General features: G+C 35.6%; 1 protein-coding gene across 2 annotated transcripts in view; it reads left to right on the top strand.

The window, feature by feature from the left end:
* The window catches only part of LOC149782480 (alkaline phosphatase-like), an 85,992-nt gene extending 60,569 nt beyond the window's left edge, over positions 1-25,423 (top strand). For both annotated transcript variants that reach the window (XM_089933903.1, XM_089933904.1), the window contains 6 exons: positions 311-421; positions 2,006-2,108; positions 9,807-9,947; positions 16,611-16,802; positions 20,055-20,180; positions 24,472-25,423. In XM_089933903.1, the coding sequence (XP_089790029.1) occupies positions 311-421; positions 2,006-2,108; positions 9,807-9,947; positions 16,611-16,802; positions 20,055-20,180; positions 24,472-24,746 (948 nt within the window). In that variant the 3' untranslated portion in view covers positions 24,747-25,423. The remainder of the gene's footprint in view (positions 1-310; positions 422-2,005; positions 2,109-9,806; positions 9,948-16,610; positions 16,803-20,054; positions 20,181-24,471) is intronic.
* The last annotated feature ends 216 nt before the right edge of the window (positions 25,424-25,639 follow it).

The following is a 25,639-nucleotide window of genomic DNA, read 5'->3' as shown; positions in this document are numbered from 1 at the left end:
TGAAACAATAGCCTATTGTTGAGTTAAGCTTTGTTTGCTTTAAATGGAAAAGGTTATACTCCGAATGATCTGGATCTGGAATTCTTCAACTCTTAAAAGTCAGATCTGCTGTATTGGTGCCGAAAGTACATATTGGTTCTCACTCAGTACAGATTAATATACTTTTTCCAACATTTGTGCTCACTCATCTTTTCATGAGATTCTGTTTCAGATACATATCAGTATGCGCATGCCCAGGTAAGTGTATTAAACGACGACAAGGTCTTGAAATATAATGTAAATTCGTATTATTGAATATCTTTTATATCAGGTTCTACTTGGGGGAGGGAGACGTTCCTTCATGTTGAAAAATCAGACAGATCCAGAAACAGGTAAAATAGACTTGGATAAACAGAGGAAGGACGGACGTGATCTCATTAAGGTTAGTTTCGTTCGTTCGTTCGTTCGTTCGAGAGAGAGAGAGAGAGAGAGAGAGAGAGAGAGAGAGAGAGAGAGAAGTTGATCTTTTATTGACTTAATTCCTTTTCTGTTATGTAAGCAGTTAGTGAGGCTAGAAATGCATCATGCCGAGCAGGGTGTTAATTGATATTTGTAATAAAAATTTATTTTAAAATTTAAAAAAATTAGAGAACAAATGTAAGAGTAATTTTTTGTATAACATACCTAGAATCTGCATCATTTACACATGTAACTGTGAAAATTTCTTCTACATGAAGACTGTTTACAACGAACGACCTCAATCCGTTTTTAACTCTTCGCTGCGTACAAATCAACAAAGCGAGTAATGTGTCAATTCATTTGTGTGGTAATATGTCAGAGGGGTCTCATTACCGAGCGATTCCAACCCTCGTGTAAATTCAGCTTGAAGTCACTTGTTTTTCCCTTATTTCCAAGGGCTTTTCAACAACAACCGTTTTCTAATGGACAGTCTAACAACGCGCCAAGACATCCGGTATAAATAATTTTCCTCTGCTCAGTGAAATATAAATACAACTCAAACAACAAATACAGGGAACTATTTTCCTACTCAATCCCTAGGTCAGTTTGATCATGATTTTAGGCTTCATTTCGTATGTGAATCTACACCATATTTACAGTCATAACAACAATAAAAGGCGCCTCCAAATAATGGAACAATCCCTTCTCAGTTATTCCATTATACAAAACATCAGTCTCAGTTACAAATAGTTCACATGGAGATACACAGTCAATCAAAGCAATTAGATTTTAATAGGAACTACTTAACTAAAAACCCATTTATGCGGCTCTGACCTGAACTCCCTATGAAACTAAACCATGCCACCATGAAATCTCACCAACACTGCACTCTGTGACGTTTGCCCCTAGTTATTAGCTAATTATTCAGGCTGAGGAATATTTCCCCAACACCGACTTCCCATAAACAACTAATCACTAAAATCTAACAAATCTATAACGAAAGTAAATAAAGATGACACATGCCGTAGATTTATTACATTATTTAGTTATTATTATTATTATTATTGTTATTATTATTATTATTATTGCATCAAAATCGCAAATCCTCTTAAAACATTATGGCAGCTTGACCAAGCATGCATAAAAATAACTTGACATGATTTGGTTGTCATATTTTTGTTGATCTATTCTATCTTTGCAATATATTTCAAATATGTCTCATAAAGACTTGTGGTCTGTATTTAGTTCAAAAATGTGTACGGGTGACAACACCAAAACTAAACATTCTTTTATGCCTGTAATTTATATGGATAGTCCTTTTAAAATGTTATATTTGGAATCATTCGATTTATCGATTGATCCGTTGCTTGACACATATCAAGACTGGTATATTCAAGAAATGTCAGTCATGTTAATAATTCATCTTGCTTCTTTATATTTATCTAAAGATTGGTTCTAGTGGCTTTTTTATGTCTATTTCTTTTGTTGCAAAATTGTTGGATTGAATTTGAGCAAAACTAAGTAGCAAAAACAAAAGCGAATATTTAGCAGGTCAAATGTGTTGCAGGCATGGGCAGAAGATAAAGATGCACGGAACAAATTCCACACCTACGTCTGGAACAAGCAACAGTTTGATAATGTGGACCCCAGAAATGCAGATTATTTATTAGGTAATTAGCTTTATTTTCTCGAATTTTTTTATATTTAAGGCATTTGTCTGTCATCCTTCCGTCGGTCCGTTACCAGATCGCCTCCTCAATCGTTCAGTAGAATTATCACCAAACGCTGTAGTTACGTTCCACCAAAGGCAATTATCTTATGCTGCGACTCTGTGGTCACAAACTAATTAACAGAAAGGCGCAAAACCAACAAGTTTTGTAAAATTTAAAGGAAAAATGTGAAAGGAACTTGTATTCTGAAGTGAATCCAAAATAATCCTGATAAAGTTCTAAGAAAGTCCAAATAAAGTCCGCATAAATTTCAAAACCGGAAATGTACTGGTCGGCCAAGAATCTTGACATCGTGAAAATGGCGTCGTCCAGAACTCCTTCGAATAATTCAAAATAGTTCCAGAATAATATGATAGTTCAAAAAAGGAGTTCTTTCTATTTCCACTGAACAGTCCAAACACATTCTTTTCCTCTGGAATAATATCTAAGCACAACATAAGACACGTCTGCAGACTTACAACAGGAATACAATAAATATAAATGACTCCAAAATAGAAATGAAACTGATTGCTCAGTTCTCTCCTTATATACACCTTCTATTATGACTATATTTTACAACCTACCCTACGTGAAAGTTCTTACTTCTGTATTATCTTTAAATCGCTTATTCATGTGACCTAGCCCAACCGATGGGAAGTTACTTAATTCTTCTAGAACCGTCCGAACCCTACCAGGCAATGAGAAATTAACCCAAAGTCGTCATTAAGTTGTATTATTAAGATTGTTAGTTGTAATTGTCAACACGTACATATAAGAATCTATTTATAGATCCTATGTAATTCTACTCTTTTACTATTTCTATAGCAGACCATAGTCACAGAGACAAAATATAACTAAAGACAATCTGTACAACTTACAGCCATGAATAATACAAATTACATATATAAGATAAAATCATGTACCAGGAGTTTTATATATATATATATATATATATATATATATATATATATATATATATATATATATATATATATATATATATATATATATATATATATATATATATATACACATATATATATATATATATATATATATATATATATATATATATATATATATATATATATATATATACCACTTCATGCAGTGAGTCATCCTTGGATCCAGTCCTAGGGTCGCTGCAAGGGGGTCAAATGTCAAATGTACATTTTTTAATTACTCTGACATTTTCAGTATATGTTTTAACCATAGATCATAGTCGTGGCATGAACAATCCACCATACAGATTTGGCATTATGAACACAGAGTCACTGTTTGGGAGTGGGGTTGAGTACATAGCCGGGCTAGAGATGGAATATACATTTTTTAAAAGCGTTAGAAGTTTCAGTGGATAGCTGTTGCTAATAACTCTAGTTTCGCGGTTATAATCAAATGTACAGAAATCAAATTGCAAATTACATCAGTAGTAGAAGTAGTAAAAATCATGGAAATTAGCCTCGATACGATAGATGTGCACATAATAAGTTTTTGAGGTGGAATAATGTATATAGACAGCTTGAACGGCACGTTAGCACAATGCTGGCTATATGATTCCAAATGAAATGTGTGTTCTAAAACTGTTAAGATATAGAACTGCAGAAATATACAAAATAAATTTGGAAGATAACCCCTTCCAAATAAACCTAAAAATTTATAATAACAATATAAAAAATGAAAGGTTAAGATGTTCAAACTTATGTTAAAAGCAAATAAAATGAAAGATAAAGGTAAAAATAAACTGAAGACCTAGCTTTGGTTACCTTCGTTCTAAAATTAATGAAAGCCCCAGCTGCAGTTATCTTGATTCTAAAAATAAATCGACGATTTATGTATGGTTATCTTAGTTCTAAAAATAAATCGACGATTTATGTATGGTTATCTTGATTCTAAAAATAAATCGACGATTTATGTATGGTTATCTTGGTTCTAAAAATAAATCGACGATTTATGTATGGTTATCTTGGTTCTAAAAATAAATCGACGATTTATGTATGGTTATCTTGGTTTTAAAAATAAATCGACGATTTATGTATGGTTATCTTGGTTCTAAAACTAAACCCAAGACCCAGCTGCCCTTGTGTCTTCGTCCTAAAAATAAATCAAAGACCTAGATGATTTTACATTGGTTCTAAAAGTTCCTTGTTGTATGACACGTTATTACAGTGAGAACCTTTTATGTTTTTGTTATTCAAGATTCAAAATGTTATTTTAGCTGAAGACCTATTCTTGGGTAGGTTTGTATAAACAAGTATCACAAGTAACAAAGAAACAGCAAATGAACATAAAAAAATGTAAACTGCATGTTCAAGGAATTGGGTTATGCACAAATGAGGCAGCTTATTGAAATTTTGATAAAACAATTTGCAAGTTTGATACATTTATCTTTCTTATTACATTTCCCGATGGTAACAGTTTTTCAACATTTGGTCTCTGGTGATATGAGATCTGCGGTATCATTGATTGATAAGATTTTCTTGCGGCGTTCATGAGGCAGGAATATGTTCCTCTCTACTGTCAAAAATTTAAATAAAAATTATGGAATTCATAACCGGTTGTACTGCCCTCAAATAGGACACATAAACGATCAATTTTATAAACTCTATAAAAAATATCCAACATCAACAAGAAGGCTGTGATTAAGCATCTGAAATAAGCATGTTCTTGCAGATGTATGTGATCGAAAGTTTAGGTTATTATTCCAACCAATGCGCAAACTAAAACATTCTATAATTTATACACATAATTAAAAATGTAGACCTCAACATTCCATCTTTCTTGGAATGAATCAGTTAGATTTTCCTTAACAACTTTCTACGGATCTTAAAATTTATTTTCTGATGTTTCAAAAAAAGTAGTTAAAACTACCTTTATTTTAAATTGTGTTGATGGCTGTAGGCCATTTAGAGTCAAATGTTTCTAAAATACTTCTTTATATTTGCTATACAAGCTTGGCGTTACTTCACTTATATAATTGTACTTGAGTTCCATTTGTTTCTCCTGAGTTTTCCTTGTAGCTTTATCTGGTGTTACTGGGTTTTTTAATTAAAAAGAAGCAAAAACAACAAACAGGTACATATTTCGATTGATAACTTAAACCATTTGTATCATCATCGCCTGCATCCTGGCACATTTGCCTTTGATTGTATACCATAAAACATACACACACACACACACACACACACATATATATATATATATATATATATATATATATATATATATATATATATATATATATATATATATATATATATATATATATATGATGTTCATTATGATAGATATAAATCTGGTATTTCTCATCAACTGGTGTTACTCTTATCGAATAAAGGTGTGTAAAATGGTTTCTACGGCGATATGCAATATAGATAGGTTGCGATAAGTCTACAGTTTTTTTCATTCAAACAAAACCTGGAGTTTCTTTACTAACACCGGGAGAGTCTATTTTTTTTATCGTACAGCAGGAGTGATGTAGTTCGTCGTCTTCGATAAGCTGCAAATAATTACGCAGATTTATGTAACTTTGGGAGTTACATCCCTTTGAATCCATGTACATTTTGCAAACCGCGTTGCCATTTTATTTTTTGCTATTTCAAGTTTTGTTCAGAAATATTAAAACTAGGCATTAGCAGATATTGGATGCAGACAACACTGGTTTTATCTAATATGCATGTATAATCCTATGGACATTTCCGGAACAGGTAAAGGAGAATGAGCAGACTCATTGTTTACACAGAAAACACTCGCTTGGTTTGAATTGTGAACAAGATGACAATGTTAGATATCCCCCTGTGAAAAATCAGAAATTATAAACTAATGAATGCAATGACTACGTTTTGTACATTTCTTATATTCTTGATGCTTTTAGCGTTTAAATATCGCAAAGTGAAAAGGGGATGCACACTACCGGGAATGTAGGCTAATATTAGTGATAATATGGCTGCTGTCACTGGAATAGACCGAGTGGGTTTTGAATCAGGGAAGAGACAAAATGCCAGTAATGACAGGGCGTTATGCAAGCTGTATGAGTCAGACAACTATCAGTTTATACCACGATAGCTCAGAAAAAAACAACATTAAACTCTTATAATTGCAATTCCTTATATTTTGTATTAATTTGTTTTAAAGACAGTTCCTATCAGTTTTAGAACTTTATTTTAGCGTATGAATTCTTGTTGAGCGTGTGTGCTACATAGCTATTTATAGAACAGAAGATTCTCCATCTCCAGCGTAATAGCTATGTCGACATCAAACAAATAATTCTACAATGGTAGGCGATCTAAGGCTTTGAACATTCCACAGCATGGTCTTAATCTTTTATCTAAATTGGCATATGTGAACTGAGTAAAGTTCAGTATTCAAAGCAAAGCATGTGTTGTTTTGTTTGACATACGAATGACTCTTGGATTTGATGCTCTCATGAGTTCATTGTGACTTGGCCGAATTGTTATTGTCCAGACACGTGAGTAACGAATTTTCGTTTCTTTGAATCTATTTTTGTGTTCGTTATCTGTTTAGATTACCTAAGGGGGCTACTTACAAATGAAAGTAAGACCCTGTCAATTACAGTGGGAGAATAGCGGGATTTTTACCCACCCTCACACCGTAACTATCAAGGTCGGCGTATTACATTGTATGACTGTGAATCCAATTATTATAATGTGTGAAAGTGCTGTACAATGACCCAATGTTCTTCTTGGCAGATTTTGAGTTTCCAGGCTTCTTATTTTTAAATCTAATTAAATAAAAGAATTATTTTTCTTCAGAAACTTACAAAGAATTGTTGTTTGATTCCGTCAAATCAATTTATTAAATTTTCTAAATAAAATGTAAACCCATCGTTTTTATTTCGTTTTAAAGGCATGCAGTGTGTATGACTTCCGATTCTGCGTTTACATTAGTTACTTTGCTCGTGACTCTATTTATAGAAGTTAGTATAACGTAGTTCTCCTTACAGTTTATACAGAAATAAACGCAGCTGGGTGTGATTACATGGTCATGTTCAAACCAGTGGAAATCTTCCATGCATTTATCAGCTGATGCAACTTCAATTATTTACTAATAAGAGCGTCAACATTAAGTACTTCAAAAATAAGAATACACAGATAATCTTTTAGAAAATAAAAAACTGGATAAAACTGGATTTTGGAGCTTTTTTTATAGGAAATCTTGTAAATCAACAACACATGCGCACATCCTCTAATATTGGGGACCCCGCCCCCCTCCCCTTAAATACACTTTCAAAATACTACAGCAGCCATTGAATATAAATATTAATACATATTAAAATAAATAACATCAAGAATGTGTGACTGGTTTCGCTTTATTGCTTCTTCAGACTGAATTCCAACTGAGTTCAATATTTATAGGTTACTGCATTTGTATGGGAAAATATGAACCAGTTTTTCGGATGTAAATACAGCACGACCATGGGAGTGTAGATATCCATCCGTCAAAACGAGTTCATATTTTTTCATACAAATGCAGTAACCTTTTTATTATATGCTCATTTTCTTATTCTACATAATGCTTACTTATATTATGTTAACAAAACACAATACAAGAAACAAAGTAAATGAATGTATGCCTTATTCGAAACTAAATAAACAAGCGCAGATTCATCATTACACAACAACAACATTATTACTGCGCACATAACTCCGCCCAGATAAATTTGAACTTAGTCATATTGTGAATGAATGCGCACTGCAACTACTTTCCCATTTGATCTGGAATGAATAGATTTTGGTATGTTTACGATTCTACGAAATTTCGTGATTATAGACTGGATTTATATGTGACAATTCCACATGAAATATATCGGATTGAAGAAGCGAGAGAGAAGCGTGTTGACATTGCAAACGTGTAATCAAGATTGAGCACCTATGACATGGCTCATGTAATTCCGATTTACAGAACTAAGAAATTACATTTTGAGGAAATTCAGGATGTATTATTGTAAGTATATTTTTTGCCATTCTTATTACTAGCTAAAGAAAACAGTTTATGCCTTGTCACTTGCATGTTATTTGTAAGAACCTTTTCTGGCGTCAACTGTATAGCTAAGCTAAATCCGAAACATTGTATCAGAAAGGTTAACGCGGAATGTGCCAAAGCAGCTGGAATGTGGCAGTCCACGAAACATCTGCTTTACTTCATTCAAAAACAAATTGAATCAACCAAAACGTAAAGCGCCTACTACGCGAGTGTACATGATTTGTTTACAAATCAAAAGTACTGGCGTCTGCGTCTATCGTTTGTTTACAATAGAAAGTAGTTCCTTTATGCACGTGAATGCAATATGAAGGTGTGCAATATCGTGAAATATTGAACGATTCTGACAATGTAAAGTTAACGGAGAATAAAATGAGCATATAATAATATTGTTTACGTCATGTAATATATTCTGTTTCTAAACGATCAGCGATATAAACAGCATGACCTAAACAAGCACAGAACATGTATATACTTTGTTTACCGAATGACGTCACGTTTACATAACATGCCATTTAACCTCTCACTACGATCGACTCCACTGAAATGACTGATGCTGGTTCAAAACATTCTCAAGATGCTTTTGAATTAAGCGTGAATTCATTAAGAAATGTATTTTTTATGGGACTTATATAAGGTAGCTGCAGTAGCTGGGTTGATAGACTTGTCATATAATGATCGTGGTTGGGTCCCCAATTAAGTCAGCCCAGGAAAGGCATGTAGCTTCCATATCCTCAGCATGATGTAGCCGCCAATAATGTGTTACAAGTGCCGTTAGAATAAACAAAAATAAAAAGCAAATAATTTCATAATACAATTTCATAATGTTTTTTGACCTGGTTGAGTATTTCCCAAATTACTTGAGCGTGTTACCAGTTCTCCCGATTGTCTTCCATTTTCTGCAGTTTCACTCCATCCAATTATTTCTTTATCTCCTCTATCTCACTGGTTGATTGAAACGCGCCTTTTTTGGTTTTAAATTATATTCTTTGAAGTTTTCAATATTAATTTTGTTTGAACGATTACAGAAAACATGTTTAGAAAAATCTGAGGTAGAGATAGGTGTCTTTGTAGTTCTGCTACAACTACTCAAACGTCTTCTGTCATTGGCATTGATCGTTTAATAATTTTATCAGACTTTCGTATGGCAGATCTCTTAGGGAGCCATGTGCGATTTGAACGAGTTGAACGAAATTTAGTATTTCCGATGGGGATTTTACCTCTTTCCCCACTCCTGCACACATACAAAATGAATTTATATTTAATGAATGAATGTAGAACACGCATCTATCTTTCTATCTTTTTCCATCGACATTTTCTTTTAGGCGGATAAAGGAAGTTTCTCCGTTTATAATCACGGAAAATCTGTATATTCTGATCAAACACCTCAACTCACGTTGCTTAAATCCAATATTATATTTGTTTACACGCTGTGCCATAGATGCCGTGATTCTTTGATTACCTATAAGTATTAGACTAAGAAGATTGCAAATGTAATCGATAATTTTAATATGGAGCACTTTCTTTGAGAATATAATGCAAAGTGATGCGAGGAAACTAAATCGATAGACAAGCTTCTTTTTAAATAAAATTGTTAGGCTACTTTCGAGGTAATGTCATTTGTTGATATGTGCAATTCTTTCAAATTTTCTTGTATTTTAGGTCTATTTGAGCCGAGCCACATGCAATACGAGCTAGAGAGGGACAAAAGCGGCAATGGAGAGCCATCACTAGCGGAAATGACGCAGAAAGCCATTCAGATATTACAGAAAAATGAAAAAGGATTCTTCCTGTTTGTTGAAGGTAGGTAGAAAAATTATTTTAGTCCTCAACCCATGTGGTCATTTTTAATCACCTGCTTAATACATTAAACCGTTTTAAATCCAAACCCTTGCCATTCCAAAATCCTATAAAATACAATACAAACAAATTCTTCCAAGGACTTAATATTGATGTTCCTTATCGGTTAAATCATGTTTCACCGGATTACGGAAGACCATCTGGACATTACCTTCAATTAACGTGTTTTATATGAATCCCTCCTAATGTTCCCTCAAGGGAAGGATACGTTTAAATCAAAGAAATGTTTGAAATAATATTGGTTTTAATTGAACATCTTTGCATAAATAAAATGATTATCTGATACATTACTGCATTCCCACAGTTACTTATATCTTGTCGTAACTTCAGTTGATTAATTGAGTGGAAGCTTGCTATAAAACCCCTCGTTATATTGCAATTCATCCATAGATCATGTCATCGCTTCCATTTGTAGATTTATGACACATTCGGATCATCAAAACTTTGTCGCACTAATACTGAAAGCGATGCAGTACGTATGACAATATATAGATCTCATCTACGTACTCCCACACCACGCTAGATACGTTGGGTACCACTAGTTCCTCAAGAATTTCACGTTTCCTGTGAATTTTGCCTGGATTTTGTGATTTTTGAAAATGGCCTAAATATCTGGAAGGATTACCCACCCCAAAAACTTTAGCCAGAGTAGAATTTCTCCACTTGGTGAAAGGCAACCAAGCACAGCTTGAAGATTAACTCAGTTTTTCTTGAACACGTCAGATAGTTTCCGTGCTGTCTCTACCTTCCCGGGTCATGCTTATTATCTCCGTTTCTGGATCATGCTTATTATCTCTGTTTCTGGGTCATGCTTCTTATCTCCGTTTCTGGGTCATGCTTATTATCTCTGTTTCTGGGTCATGCTTATTATCTCCGTTTATGTGCTCGAGAAACTAATTCTGTTAAAAGTTCCACGAAGAGTGAATACTATTTATCTACCCCCATGTAAAGAAGACATTCGTTGCCGTTTTGTCTGCTTGGCATGCTTAGCAAGAAGGGTGCATAGCTGGTTGGGTACTCCAACAGATATGCGACTGGAAGGATGTTCGTGACTGGAAAAGTCGTGGGTTCTATGCTTGGAAACGCAAAGTTGCTGACTATGCTCAAGAGGTCATATGTGACTGATGAAAGAACGAAGTCAGGATTTTTAATGTGAATATATTTTCTTGTACGATGAACAAAGAAATTAAACATGTTTATTTTTCTATCTCGCTTTTGGAATCTAAGAATTCCAAATCAGTTTGAGAGCTATGGTTGCACCATCCATTCTCAAAGATTTTGAAAGGTCAGTTCAACAAAGTTGGGAAGTGCTGTATCTTCGCGATCCGTTTAACATGCTAATTACTAGATCGAGCGGTTAGAACAAACCCGAATTTGTCCAACGTTTGATCGAACACAAATCACGTTTGATCGCCCTCAACAACGTATCGTGTGGCGTTAACAAAGTGGCTATTCTCCTACACGTTAGGTCAAGAAAGTCAAAGAGAATCCATCTCATTTGTAGACAGAATTTCTCGTAAAGAGGACTGGATCGTGTCTGATTCTCGTCCAACACGTGTTGCCTTCTTCGATGATATGCTAGGAGAAGAGGAAGAAGAAATCAAGCTCTGGTTTACACGAAACGGACGTAATCATACGGCCGGTATTGTTTATATTACTCAAACTTCATTTCAAGAAAGTAAAGCGTATTGCACAATCAGTAAGTCTCAGTGCTAATTAAGTTAAAGTCTTTGCATAAAAATGCAAACACTTAATGTAAGGTACGTTAATTTTGCTGTTTTAACAAGTACAAATAAAACATATCACAACCTTACAGTAAACCCTTGGCTTCACTCCATATTCTGATCTAGTTTGACAGTGTGGCTGAGGCTTCCTGTCTTCATAGGTTATATTTCACAATTAAAAGAAAAATTGTAACGGATTCAACGGACGCTATATAAGGTCAATCAGTGTACTAAATCCTAGAATAGCAACACATACATTTGTAGCAAGCTGAACAGAGAAATCTGCATTGCCTGGTAGTCTTGTAGGGGACATTGGTATTGTTGGGGTATTATTTTTGCTATAATGGGGATGATAGGGAGGTTAATAGTGACTAAGAATGTAAGGGATCACTCTGCATGTTTAGGTAACTTTAAGAACCTTTCCCACCAAGTAGGATCCATACGTTTTGCCGTTTTCAAAGCACACATATAGGAAATGTCACAACCTTACAGTAAACCTCAAGTTTCACGACAAATTCTGATTTACTTTGATAACATAGCAGATTTACCTCCTGCATCTCTTCATAGGTCACATTTCACTCAGAGTCTTAAACAAAGAAAGAAAAAAAAAAGAAATACAAAATCATTTACAAAGAAAAGAACTGACACTGGGGAAGGGCAGCCTGTGTTCTAAATCTAGGGTAAAAATTTAAATTTGTAGTACAATTAAGAGCCAAATCTGAGTCAATTGACACGAGATACTTTTGAAATAAAACCATCTGCATCTGTCTGCCAAGCAACAATGAGTAGCCGTTTAGTTAGATAATTCAGTTTAGGATGATAAAAACGAAAAAGATTATCACAAGTTCTAAACACCCTTGGCTGCAAACGTGATTAACAACAATGTCGGATATGTTTTACGACTCTTCTTGGATTGTAAGAATAAACAAATCCATGTCCTTACACGTGTTTCTTCTTCTCTCCAACATGTTTAATGTCTATAGCTTGTAAGCTTTTTGACTTTTATAAATGAACATTACTTTCTCCTTTGTCGCCATACGGGCCCATAATGATCAATCTAAGGTCGTTTTAATTTTATATTTTTCCTTGTCGCTATACATGCCGGCATGGTTAAACCCATGGACTAATGTTAAATCCCCATCATACCACATACAGTTAAATTTGGTGATGGCCTAATGTGAAATTCGCATTGTCGCCTTGCTTTCCCGTTTGACCATATAGAGTTGGATTTGGCCCGAATATATTTCATAACATTCCAAATGGCCACTGAATTGACGTTTGTGACACGTGTAAACATGTGGTTAATGGGTCATTCACTAAATTATATTTGTAATATTCACCTTTATTTGTGACAGATGCAAACGTTTTGTAAAAAAATTTGTTGAACTATTATGTCACAAATAATGAAAACACATAGCTAATATTATTAAAGTCGTAAGTCTTATGTCACATGTTTAGGCTCGAATAAAAAGTAACACAAGAAAGAGTGAAAACAAACAACCTTTGAAGAATATAATATTTATTTCCCTGGAAAATTCTGTAAAAATGAAAAAAATATGAACTTACGGTTTATTTACATCAACACGTAGTCCCATCATGACCTCGACAAGACAACAACCAATCATTTTAAAATAAAAATAGAACTTGTTTACGTGGCTGCTACTAATTTTGAATCAAGGTCAGGATCTAGATCAACACCTGGTGTTTATAAAATTATTAGTCACGGTCAAATTATTTTCTGAAAATGTATCATCTCTAGTGAATAAATTTACATTACAATAGCATGTAATAAAAAATACAAAAATGTTTAAAACTGACAAACACTTAAATTGAAATAAATATATTTTAAATCAGATATAATTAAATCAAATATGCATAACATAAGAAGTTGCCTCTGTAATTTTCGTACTTTCCTTACTGGAAGAAACCACCAACGTAATGGTACAATGAGAAGGTACAATTACACGTACTACCGAGAAAAGAACAAGAAAACACCATAGTTAATCGGTAATACCGCTCTCCTCAAGTGTGTTGGATAGCAAGTCTTGGATGTTAAATAGGGTGTTGGATAGTATATGACTGGATGTTGGTCACTCTAAGTGGCTTGTTGGATAGTAAGTGTGCGGTTTTGGATTGTAAATATATGGCCACTCCAAACAGCATGTTGGTTAGTAGGTCTAGTTTCATTTTGTAAAACATGGCATTTGAGATAGTGGGAAATTTCATATTACAAATTAATATTATATTCCCATTGTCCTTCAAGTAATTCTTGCAAGTAATGCCCCCCTCCCCAATCCTAGGATAATGAGAAAATTTATGTTATTTTTTAACGTTAGATTTCCCATTGTCCCTCAAGTGCCTTTTTTGTCCCTGTTAAATTGCCATTGTAACCTACTGGGTAAGTGCCATTAAACTCTTGGAAGAAGATGAAATATCATGATAACTTTAACATTATATGTGCCCCTAATGCCATCTCCGTCTTAAATTTCCATTGTCTCTTATATGCAATTTTTCCCATGTTAAATCCGACATGACCCCCAAGTGCCACATATTACTAAGTACAATATGATGCAGTCTGCTTCTAATGACTGATTATCAAAAACAAAGCATCGGATTTAAATCCTTGTTTAAATTACAAGTCCGAAAAAACGATCATCGAAAATTAGCAGATTATCAAATCTATGAATGATACTGTCGTAAATGTTTTTCTTTTGTTGCATACAGGATTAAAAAAATGTGTAGACAAATAAACATTAGCACTTGAAATTCATGCCCCATTGTATAGCACAAAATTTAAATCTGTTAATAAGGTTCAGACGCATGTGGAAAGAAAAGAACTGAAGGATACTACGGCAAAATTAAGGTTTCCATGTCTTAAACCGTCAAGATGTATTTTTCATCTTTGTATGTAGAATGAGAACATCCTGGCTAATGCAACAAAGATAAGCTAAACAAACGTGTTTTTTCCTTTCTTAAAAAATAAAATAATTGTTTAGTATAAAGCGTACTAAAATATTTGTTAATCAATTATCAAATACACCGCCCTTTCCAAATGTTCTCGAAGCCCTGGATCGCCTTTACATAACGTTGACATTTCACATCTGTCCACGTGGGTCGGACTTTCGATTCGGACAGCTAGCCGCCATTTATCATTTGCCGAAAATGACGTTAAACCGACAATCCAAACCAATGTTCTCACAGTCCTTTCTTTTGAATATATTATTTTAAGACTAATAGAATTATGTGTCCCGCGGAATTCTCTTCGCGTGTATAATACTGTGCATTCTTACAGACTGTGACTCCTAGTATGAGACCACACCCATCTTGATATGACTCCTCCTTCAGAGTGATTAATGCATCACGGGGAATTTACTTAAAATCACTTTAAAATAAATTATAGTCAATAAATATTGTAGACATTTTGCGCAAGAATGTTGACAAAGACAGTTAGTACTTCACCACTCTCGCCAGCTTCATAGTCAGGAAATTTGGTTAACTGCATATTACAACGTAGTTAATTACGGTAATTAATTTAAAATGAGAATAACAACATTGTGTATACTTGGGAAATAATGACTCAGGACTGGTTTAGTAGCAATATTAAGAAAGGTTTCATGATTATGTTTTTTTTTTTTTTTTTTTACTGAAAAGAGAAAAAAGATTTCAAATTTTAATGTAGCCTTCTCTTAAAATAATAATGCCAAACTTAGGCTATGCAAGATTGTATCTTAATGTGTTAAATTTTGTATCATATCTGATGTATTTTTGTCAAAACCACGGGTGACAATCCGTTTCTTACTTTTATCACACGGCTGTAATCGGAAAATCTCCCGCCTTTTCCATCGAACCTTGGATTTAATTCGCTGAACTTAGAACTGCATTCGAAACTGCTTTTCTACACATAGCACAATAAGGATGCGGAAGGAGACGAAGTCACGATGAGAACATTACCAGCCTTATCTGTTGCCGGAGGCGAAACACCAAACCCACGAAATGTATGTGTATTCATACACTACAGCCTAGGTTATTTCTCGACTTGACAGATATCCACGAACGATGTTCCAAATGCCGTGGCTGTCTGTGCGGAGATTTCATTGTTTTTCATGAATATACATACCTGCGTAACCAATCACTGCGAGCACAAATAAAATGTTCTCTTTATTGTGATCTAACATGACATTTCATGCTGATCGAATAAACAAATCCAAGTTTTTCTTCCAAACGCAATCATCTGTCAATCGATACAATGGACATTTTTAAATCGTTAGCAACTTTGAGGTCATTCATATAGGTCATAGCTAGATTGTATGCCGATAGCTGCCATTCGAACTACTTCGGCTATTTACAAAACATGGCTTTACCGATATATTGTGAATGCATTGAACGATTTATTAATTCACAACTTGCCTATTAATCATACGGTCAGGGCAATTCTAGAAATAACCGAGGTAGTCCGAATAGATTACGGATTCTTTTCTGTGAAGACATTGCAGGCGAACAAAATGTACGATTTTTCTGTAAGTTACTACTCCGATATACATTTGAAGCATATTTTTGTCTTGTGGAACTCGACTAATTGATCTGAGTGACTTTCATTGATGTAACTGACATTGTTACATTGTCTTGCTGTTGACGTATTTTTTCTCATGGATGCTCGCGAAAAGTGAGGAAATCTCATCACAATTAGAACCACAGATAAAGGAGCACAGCAGATTGTTGCCGTTACTGAAGTAGTGTATCTTTGTCTTTTGAAATTAATAGTGATGTTATCAGTGAAAATATAATCAAAACCTTGTGACGGAACAGGGGAGGGTAATGTATTTGATATCGACCTCTATAATGCTACATAATTATTCTGAAACGAGATTTTATGATTTGTCAGGGGCAAGAATTGACCACGCCCATCACGACACCTTGCCAAAGAAAGCTTTGTCTGAAGTGGTTGCCATGGACGCTGCTGTGCAAATGGCCACGAAGATGACCAATGAAATGGATACTTTGATCCTTGTCACTGCTGACCACTCCCATGTCTTCAGTATTGCAGGCTATCCGTATAGAGGAAACGATATACTAGGTAATGTATGTGCATTGCGTTTTGTGTTTTAGAAGAATCAGATCACAGCCTACTCTCTTTCTGTCTGTCTGTCTGTAATGAATTATGCTGAAAATCACAGAATGTAATTCAACTCGTACATCAGTTTTGTTCTCGTGTCTCTACATGTCAATAAAGAGAAGAACTGGCGTAGCTGTTTCTCGTTAAGTAAAACCATATCTGATAGAATACGCACGTTGAATTTTGCGAATTTGTTAAAGCACTGCTGGTGGATGGGTGGGTGGAGAGGGGTGGGGGCAGAGCTTGATGCGTTACAGTCTCAATCCCGTAAATTCAGTATCTTTTTGTGATTGTTTGTGTGATTATGGGCTTCTGTGTTATTCTCGAACAATTATCTAATCAGTAGATACCAGTCGTCATATTGAGTTTTTCTTATGGGACTTGCTTTGCTTATGAAAGGGAAGCAATTGAAGGGAGATAACTCTCCAGTTAATGTTATTCGCTCACTGTGATTGCCTTTGACTGCCTTAAGGACTCACCGTACTAATAGTAAACCTATGCAAACACCATGATATTAAAAATTCAATAACTTAAATTTTTGAATGCTTATAATCAAACCTATATTTATCAGTATAGATGAAACCTGGATGTCAGCTTCTGTGTAGAGGAAAGGATATGAGCCACGGTATTTTCTGGACCTGCATGTGTTTGAAACGTGTGCTTTCAATTCCGCACCAAAGTCAGGTGCTAATTTTAGTAACGAGTGTTCCAAACTCAAGACTGTTAAAGGACTGAAATTCCATCAATAAAACAAATGTCTCTAATTTTTTGTCACTTACAACTAGGATAAGCTCTCAAAAGATTCTTTATCCAACAGCATAACTTACATTATGAACCAATCCTGGTCAGCCTAACCCGTATATACTCTAATTTAGGTTCACCCATTTCTAGGCTGGTTCCCATTTTTCCAGTCCATTAGTACCGCGTGTCCTTAAGGCCTGTTTAGAGCACTGTGCCAAAGACGCTGCATTTACAGGAGATCTAGGTGTTCTGTTGTGTTATCTATAATTAGTGTTGGACAGCTGTCAGTGAAACTTTCGGAACAGGAAAGGTCAGTGGGAAAATAGTTATGCACTAGTGGACCTGTCAAGTAGAAACTTTGATGTCAGGGTTGTGACGCTTCTATCAATAGCGGAGGCTATTTGTGAGCCGCAGTGAGGTGACTTGTCATTACACGTCCGTAAACAGTGGAATTGTACCTTTTTGGTGCCTTCAAGGGTAATAGCAAGGCTATCCTGGTGTGTTGCAGAGTCGTAGTGTGTAATTGTCTGTCCTGATGTGACGCAGAGTCGTACTGTATAGTTGGCTGACCTGGCGTGTATCAGTGCCGTTATGTGTAGGCAATTAATTTGGTGCGTAGCAGAGAATTTGGTGCGTAGCAGAGTCGTACTGTGTAGTTGGCTATCTTGATGTGTTTCAGTGTCGTTATGTGAAGTTAACTATCCCGGTTAGTTAACTAATCTGTTGCGTAGCAGAGTCGTACTGTGTAGTTAACTATCCTAGCGTGTATCTGTGTCGTTATATGTAGTCGGCTATCCTGGTGTGTTGCAGAGTCGTACTGTGTAGTTAACTATCCTAGCGTGTATCAGTGTCGTTATGTGCAGTCGGCTATCCTGGTGTGTCGCAGAGTCGTAATGTGTGCTTAATTATTCTAGCTTGTATCTGTGTCGTTATGTGTAGTCGGCTATCCTGGTGTGTTGCGGAGTCCTACCGTGTAGTAACTATCATAGTGTGTATTAGTGTCTTTATGTGTAGTCATCTGTCCTGGTATATAGCAGCATCGTACTGTGTAGTTCACAGTCCAATTTGCTCTAAGGGGCCATTGATTTAGTACGCACTTACAAATCTAGCAAAGCTTGACCCCTTTTCCCCTCCCTGTACACATGCATACTTTTTTACACCCCCACCTGTGTACGTACGCTTGACGCACCCCCACCCCCAGAATCCTATAGAACAGCCTATATTTAATCCACGCAGAAAAGATCAAGGATTAATAATATTAATGTGTTTAATAGAACAGATAGTCCACCGACGATGAATGTCTGGCTGCATCAAAGAAATAAGCTGCGTAACTTTAAAAAGTTTCTCTAGTGTCCGCTAAAATTCAAACGCCGACTGCCATTCGAACAAGTTACGTATGAGACAACTATTATTGAGGTTTTACCCCTCTCCCGTTTCCTGTGCGTACGTAATTTATCAGTAGACCCCACACACACGCAAGCGTATGCATTTTGGTTCTCCCCTCCCACCGTGCATACGTACTCAGGGTTCATAGGTCTTTGAAGGTCTTTGACAGTTTGTGAAAAATGAGGTAGCATTTTCAAGGCCTTGAAAGTTTGGGAACATTGAGCAGATGACCCTAAAAGTCTTTGAATTTATCATTCAGAATTCTGTATGAACCATGGTACTAAATGGACGGCCCCTTAATGTACACAATGAAATGGCATGGCGTGTATTAGTAAAATGACAAAGCGCTCTGTCTCTGCGACCCGTCATTGCGTAGACAATAGTGTGATGGTAACAACTGCTGAACGCCAGTTTGATCTCACCAATGGACCGTTAAGTGATTCGCTGGGAATAATAGACATACTGCTTTCTGGGTAGGAGGGGTTCGTAAAAAATGGGACCATCTTTCTCCAGTTCTGGCCGCCATAGTATTCTCTTAAGACCCTTGTCAAGTAAAATATCTATGTGAAATGCATATATAATACCGTCACATCCAACATATTTTTCGAGATGTTACTGTACTTCACGAGAAATCCGGGGCCGTAATTCCACTTTCAGCATTTTGTGTTTTTTTTTCACTGGAAGACTTCTTATGATATCTAGATCGCCTTAAATGAAACAGTGTCGATCGGACTTACAATATGGCCGCCATCTTAAGAATGAATCGTGATGTAGCTTTATCTAATAAAACAATGGTCCTGATAGTACAGATACCTCCTGAACGTGTTAATTCAAACATAAGAAAATAATTTTGTTACGAAATTTGGTATGCTGGAGTTTCTCCAGAATACCAAAGATGTTTTCATTTTCAGAACTTAAAAAGATGAAACGTAAGTTTTTAGAATCCCTGAAAATTCTCTTCAACCAAGAAAGCGTCAGTCCGTTGAAGTTAAATTGCAGTTTTATCTCAGCATTTTGCGTGATCACCTTGGATTTTTTTCTCTCTGATATTTCCAATTGATTGACACTGCTCCGTGTATTTTCCAGGACTTGTGGATCCCATGCCCGCGGAGTCGGCTCCTGCAGATGGCTTGCCCTACACAACCCTGATATATGGTAACGGGCCCAGTTACAACTATGGCAATCGCACGAATCTAACAGGAGTTGATACCAGTAAGTTGGACCCATAAAACGTTTTAGAAATTAAAAATATAATATATATTTGTGATATTTTCTATCCTTACTGATTAGACTGCCATCGTTTATGGCGTTGTTGTTGTTGTTGTTGAGTTTAATTATAGGGGCGTGCGCACAATTGTGCATGTGCCACTTTTTTTCTGACTGCACCGCAGCCTGCTAGTTGTTCCTGGGGAAGGGAATGGCGCCACCTCCCCCAGGCTTTTATGGGTTCAAGGAACCCTGATAGTTTAGCCTCAATCTGTGGGTCCATAAAAGTCCCTTACAGTTGAATGGTTGGCTGTCATTAATGGGAAGGAGAGCTCAGGAACGGTCCTGGTTGCTTCACATCGCTGGTTTCTTGTTGCATTTGCCTGGTGTTTCATGAGTTTTTTAATTTTTAATTTTTTAATTTTTTTATTTTTTATTATTGGATATTAAGCAATATATGCATTGTGCCCTGTGATACTGAAATATCTTCTCAGAGAGATTCTTCAAAACAAACCCTGGAAGTTTTTGAATTCATTTTCTGTAAATATGTAACGTATGTCTTTATTGTCTTCTGTCTTTCAACGATAGGCATTTCTAAAGTCTCAAATTTTCCAGTTTCCAAATTGCAAAAATTTCACTATAACAGGATAGCTCAAAAAGCAACATTCAAGTGAGCAAAACATTTTTTTATTATCACTATACAGAGAGAGAGAGAGAGAGAGAGAGAGAGAGAGAGAGAGAGAGAAAGAGAGAGAGAGATTTTACCATGAATGTAATCTAATCACCGACATAATGAAAAAGTGAAATATAACAAACAATTTCTGATGGATATAAAGGTACTTTACATACGAGATATCATCGGCTAGGAGTTATTCAGATGGCTTGGTTGCATTATTAAATCACTGATGCACGCAAGCCTAAGGAATAATATAAATGCTATTTCAGCCGTCAAAATAACAACTAATTCTATTTTTCTTACATGGCAGCGTAGTAGATCTATATATAATGCGTTGTTGATCAGCTCGGCTAAGTCTGTAGAGCCCTATATTAATCAAACTGTCCGTCCGCAATTTGGTTTTCTTAAAATGCCTTGTCAATCGTTGTATTTTGACAAAATTTGGTATGCAGATTTATACTGATGAGCTCGCAAAGGTTTTTGATTTCCAGCTTTCTCAGCCGTATTCTTGAGGAGTTATGACCCCTGACTGCCCGTTCTCCTAACCGTTATTTACGTAGCATAACCACGGAGTGTTTGATTTAATACGAATTTGATATGAAACTTTAACTGACGAGACCATAAAAAAGCTAAATTCTCAGCATTCCACGTCATCGTTTACAAGAATTACGTATATTTAGTGTTATGAGACTTTGAAAGTTTTATTTCCAATTTTCAATATTCAACGACGTTATGTACAGGAGTTATGCCACCTATTTACACATACTCCTGGTTTTAAAACTTCCAAATTTTGTTAGATTTCAGCCATATCTGGTGTGTAGCTTTATACTGAACAGATATTGAAAGAAATCGATTTTCAGCATCCACGACAACAATTACAGGAGTTATTGCCCCTGGTTGTTTTCCGGGTTTTGGTTTCCGCAGCAAAAACGTTGCCATGTATGGTTGGATTAAAAATATTAAACGAAAATTAAACGAAAGATATTTAAAAAAAGACAACACCTTTGGTATTCTGCTTATGCTGATAAGACCCTGAATGACTTTGAGTTTGATACTTATCTAGTATCATTTGCGGGAGTTGTGTCCCCTAATTGCTCATCCTCTGGACTTGGGTTTTTGCAACATAACTTCAACAATTTATTGTAGGATTTTAAAAAAAAAGAATTTGAAGTAACTTTATACTGACAAGATCTGAATGCCTTTCTTTGTTCCACTTCGTCCTAAACAGGCGCTTTAGCCTCTCATTTTCCCTCCTTCTTACTTTGGTGTCTGTAAAAGCACTTTTGGATTTACACCAAATATCTTTTGCACTTTTATATTTATAAAACCGTGAATAAAACGTGATTTATATCATCCCGCCAGATCATATACAGATGATCTCCCTCATTATATGTGGTCCTCACTTAGTATTTCTGTCAACAGGAGACATCGTATACGGGAATTCTCTCCTATTATCTGTCCTCCTCTCTTGGTAACTTGGTATTTCTGTCAATGCATAACATCATATACAGAGGATCTCATTGATTACCTGTCCTCCTCACTTGGTATTTCTGTCAATGCGCGACATAGTATACAGGGTATCTCCTTGATTATCTTTTCTCCACACTTGGGATTTCTGTCAATGCGAGACGTCATATACAGGGGATCTCATTGATTACCTGTCCTCCTCACTTGGTATTTCTGTCAATGCGTAACATCGTATACAGGGGATCTCATTGATTACCTGTCCTCCTCACTTGGTATTTCTGTCAATGCGCGACATTTCGATCATTACACAGCATGGTTTACATGGGTTCATGTTGTTTATCTGTTCCCCTAGTTTTTTGCCAGTTTACTAAACCAAGGATTATGTGATTTCAACTAGGAGTGGCATGCAACATTTTAGTCATTATAAAGTTTTGATGAATTATATTTCCAATACAAATAAATACTTTATTTCACTGAGGTCGAAAATTAGCAGGTGAGATATATACATATATAAAGAAACTAAACAAAGTGAATAAGATAATTGTTAAGTAGTACATAGATGTACGCGAACAGTAAACATAACAACATATGAAAGTTCATGTAAATTTTACTGAAGTTTACAAGTCATTTTCCAATTGCAATTTGAATAAATTTGCGACGGTTGCCTTACAACTCTCTAGTGTTGCTCTAAAATAGTTCTGTCAGCTTTAATATCTTTGCTTGCCTGCATTAAAATTTATGTATGTATATTTTTTATATTCATTTAAACGTCAATGTTGAAGTAAAAGCAGCAAAACTCGTCACCGATATCATTTGAATTGCACAGTGTAGAGTCTTATTTTCTGCATTGTACCATCTCATATTGTTAGTCTTTGATTAGAAGTTTTGACTAAAAATTGTTCTTTATTTACCTGATTTTTTAAAGAATGATCTGTTTTAAAAATTCACACTTTTCCTTTTGATGAACTCTCTAAATTAGAGTGTCAAGGTCGTATATACGTCATCCTTTAATTTCCTGTGAATTGTAACTTTCTGTCGATACCATTTGTAAGTAATATTTGAATTGTTAAAATATTATGAGACAATTTATCCACCTGCTACTGTTACATCAAACATTACACATTATCACCGATAATATATTGTTTCTTTACTCCAGGAAACAAAAATATCATTCTTTTTTGTACATATGTTCAATAGGTGACGTACCTCCAAATTCTCCATTTAAAAAGGGGGTTTTGGTTGGAGGTTAGGAAAGGTAATTTTTCAAATTTAATAGAAAACACAAAATATCGATCTCCAGTGTTCCACATTATCGTTTAGCAGACTTATGAATCCTGATTGCCATCTTCGCTGGCCAATGTTCCGATATTAACCATAATTACACACCTTGACGGATCGAGCAGATATTTTAGTTGTCCTAGCGGCATCTATTGGATTTCATGAGTTGCCTTCCTTAGTATATAATGCCAACTAACCAATAGTGTGTAACTGTGCTGAATTGTATATTGGCCGAAAATGGTGGAGGTACTTGACTTTTTAAGGATACTTGTAGATTTAACATCGAAAGTGTGATTAGTTACCAGCGATAAGCCATTACAGGTGTATTTGAGTGAAATATATTGGTACAAACACGCACCAGAGGCGGAAAATTTCTTATTTATGAGTCCATTCAAGTTGTGAGCTCCCCTAGTCTCGATCACGTAGGAACAGTGTTCAAATCTGAACAACGTAATTTGATTGGATGCTGTGGCTTGCCGCCGTATCCAATGAAATTTACAGACCCGGAGCACTAAAATATCTGATCGAACCGCCAAAGTGTAGATACGGTTAACATATCGGAACCTTGGCTAATGAAGATGCCCGATTGCCTGTCCACTTTCCTTTGGTTTCTAGAGCGTTACCTTCTTTACCAAACATCATTGAATTTTCACTCAAATTTAGCGTGCAGCTTTACATTATTGAGCCCTAGACAGACTAGAACTTCAGGCATTCCAGCTCATCATTTGGAAGAGTAACAGCCACTGAATGTCCATTCTACTAACAGTTTCCATCATTTTTGATGACGAATTCTATAACAACAACGGTGACGGATAACATTTCCCGCACCAGAACTGCCAGCAAGGCATCAAAGCATGTTATTTTTACTATTTTCAGCGCACAAGGATTTTGTATTTTCCTCCGCTGTACCGATGGCAGACGAAACACATGGTGCAGAGGAGGTCGCCATTTATGCACGTGGACCAATGGCGCACCTATTCCAACGTACGCATGAGCAGAACTATATACCTCACGTGATGGCGTACGCTTCCTGTGTTGGGGAATATGTAACAGAGTGCGATCGTCCAATTAGATCTGTCGCCAGTGGCCATGTTTCCATGACAGTTGTTATATTTGTGTGTATTTTATGCTCAAAACGTTGGACGTTTTAGAACTTAAGAAGACGAGGGAAAGTCTCATTGAAGAGCTATATCATCTTGGCCTTGATTAGCCATTTTACAAAAACTAAAGAAAGAACGAACGAAAGGAACAAAATGAAGACGTATTATTTTTCACAAATTCGAGGCACAAGAACTTGATTGGTCCAATCATAACTTTCATTTTTTTCACTGATTTAAAAAATACCATATTAGTATTATCCATTATGTAATCATATTCATAGATCGAGTTCGTTCATCTATATTTGTTTACTCAAAAACAATCCTACGGCTACCTTTTGTTTTTAGGAAACAGTTACTCAGTTGAACAAGACACGATAAAGTGAAGTTTCTCAGGAATGTCCGTCTCGTGAATTTCTTACATAGTGAGATGAACAGAGAGATGACCAAGCCAAATTGTTTCTCTGTTTACAGTCCACCTTCTCTGTTTACAGTCCACGAGCCGGTAGATTTTGCTGAATCAGAAGCACACACCCCACCCCCAACGCACACACACACACCTATGAATAGTGTGTGTGTGTGTGTGTGTGTGTGTGTGTTTGATTCCGCAGATGCGGACTTTTGTATCACATTTTTTCGCTTGCAAATAATACTGTTTGTTTCAATAAAAGTATATTTCATTAGTTCTGATCGGATTTTTAAAAATTAAACTTGTTTCTTTTATACGAAAAGCGTTGACGTTTGTGATAGCCCACTTTTTCTCCATATGCCTTTTCATTTTGGGTCCTAATATGTAGGGTGGATTTGGTATATGACTTGGCCGTTGAGCTAAGAAAAGACTTCACGTGACGTTACTGTGTTACTGATAGAAATCAGTAATCAACCTGATAAGGTCTTGATTACTTCATGGATCCCCTCATGCTAAAATGTATTGTGTGTTTGTGTGT

The sequence above is a fragment of the Sinohyriopsis cumingii genome, chromosome 15 (assembly GCF_028554795.1).
Source record: "Sinohyriopsis cumingii isolate HCF-2022 chromosome 15, ASM2855479v2, whole genome shotgun sequence".
In the NCBI taxonomy this organism is placed as follows: Eukaryota; Metazoa; Mollusca; class Bivalvia; order Unionida; family Unionidae; genus Sinohyriopsis; species Sinohyriopsis cumingii.
This window is presented reverse-complemented; position numbering and strand designations above follow the sequence as displayed.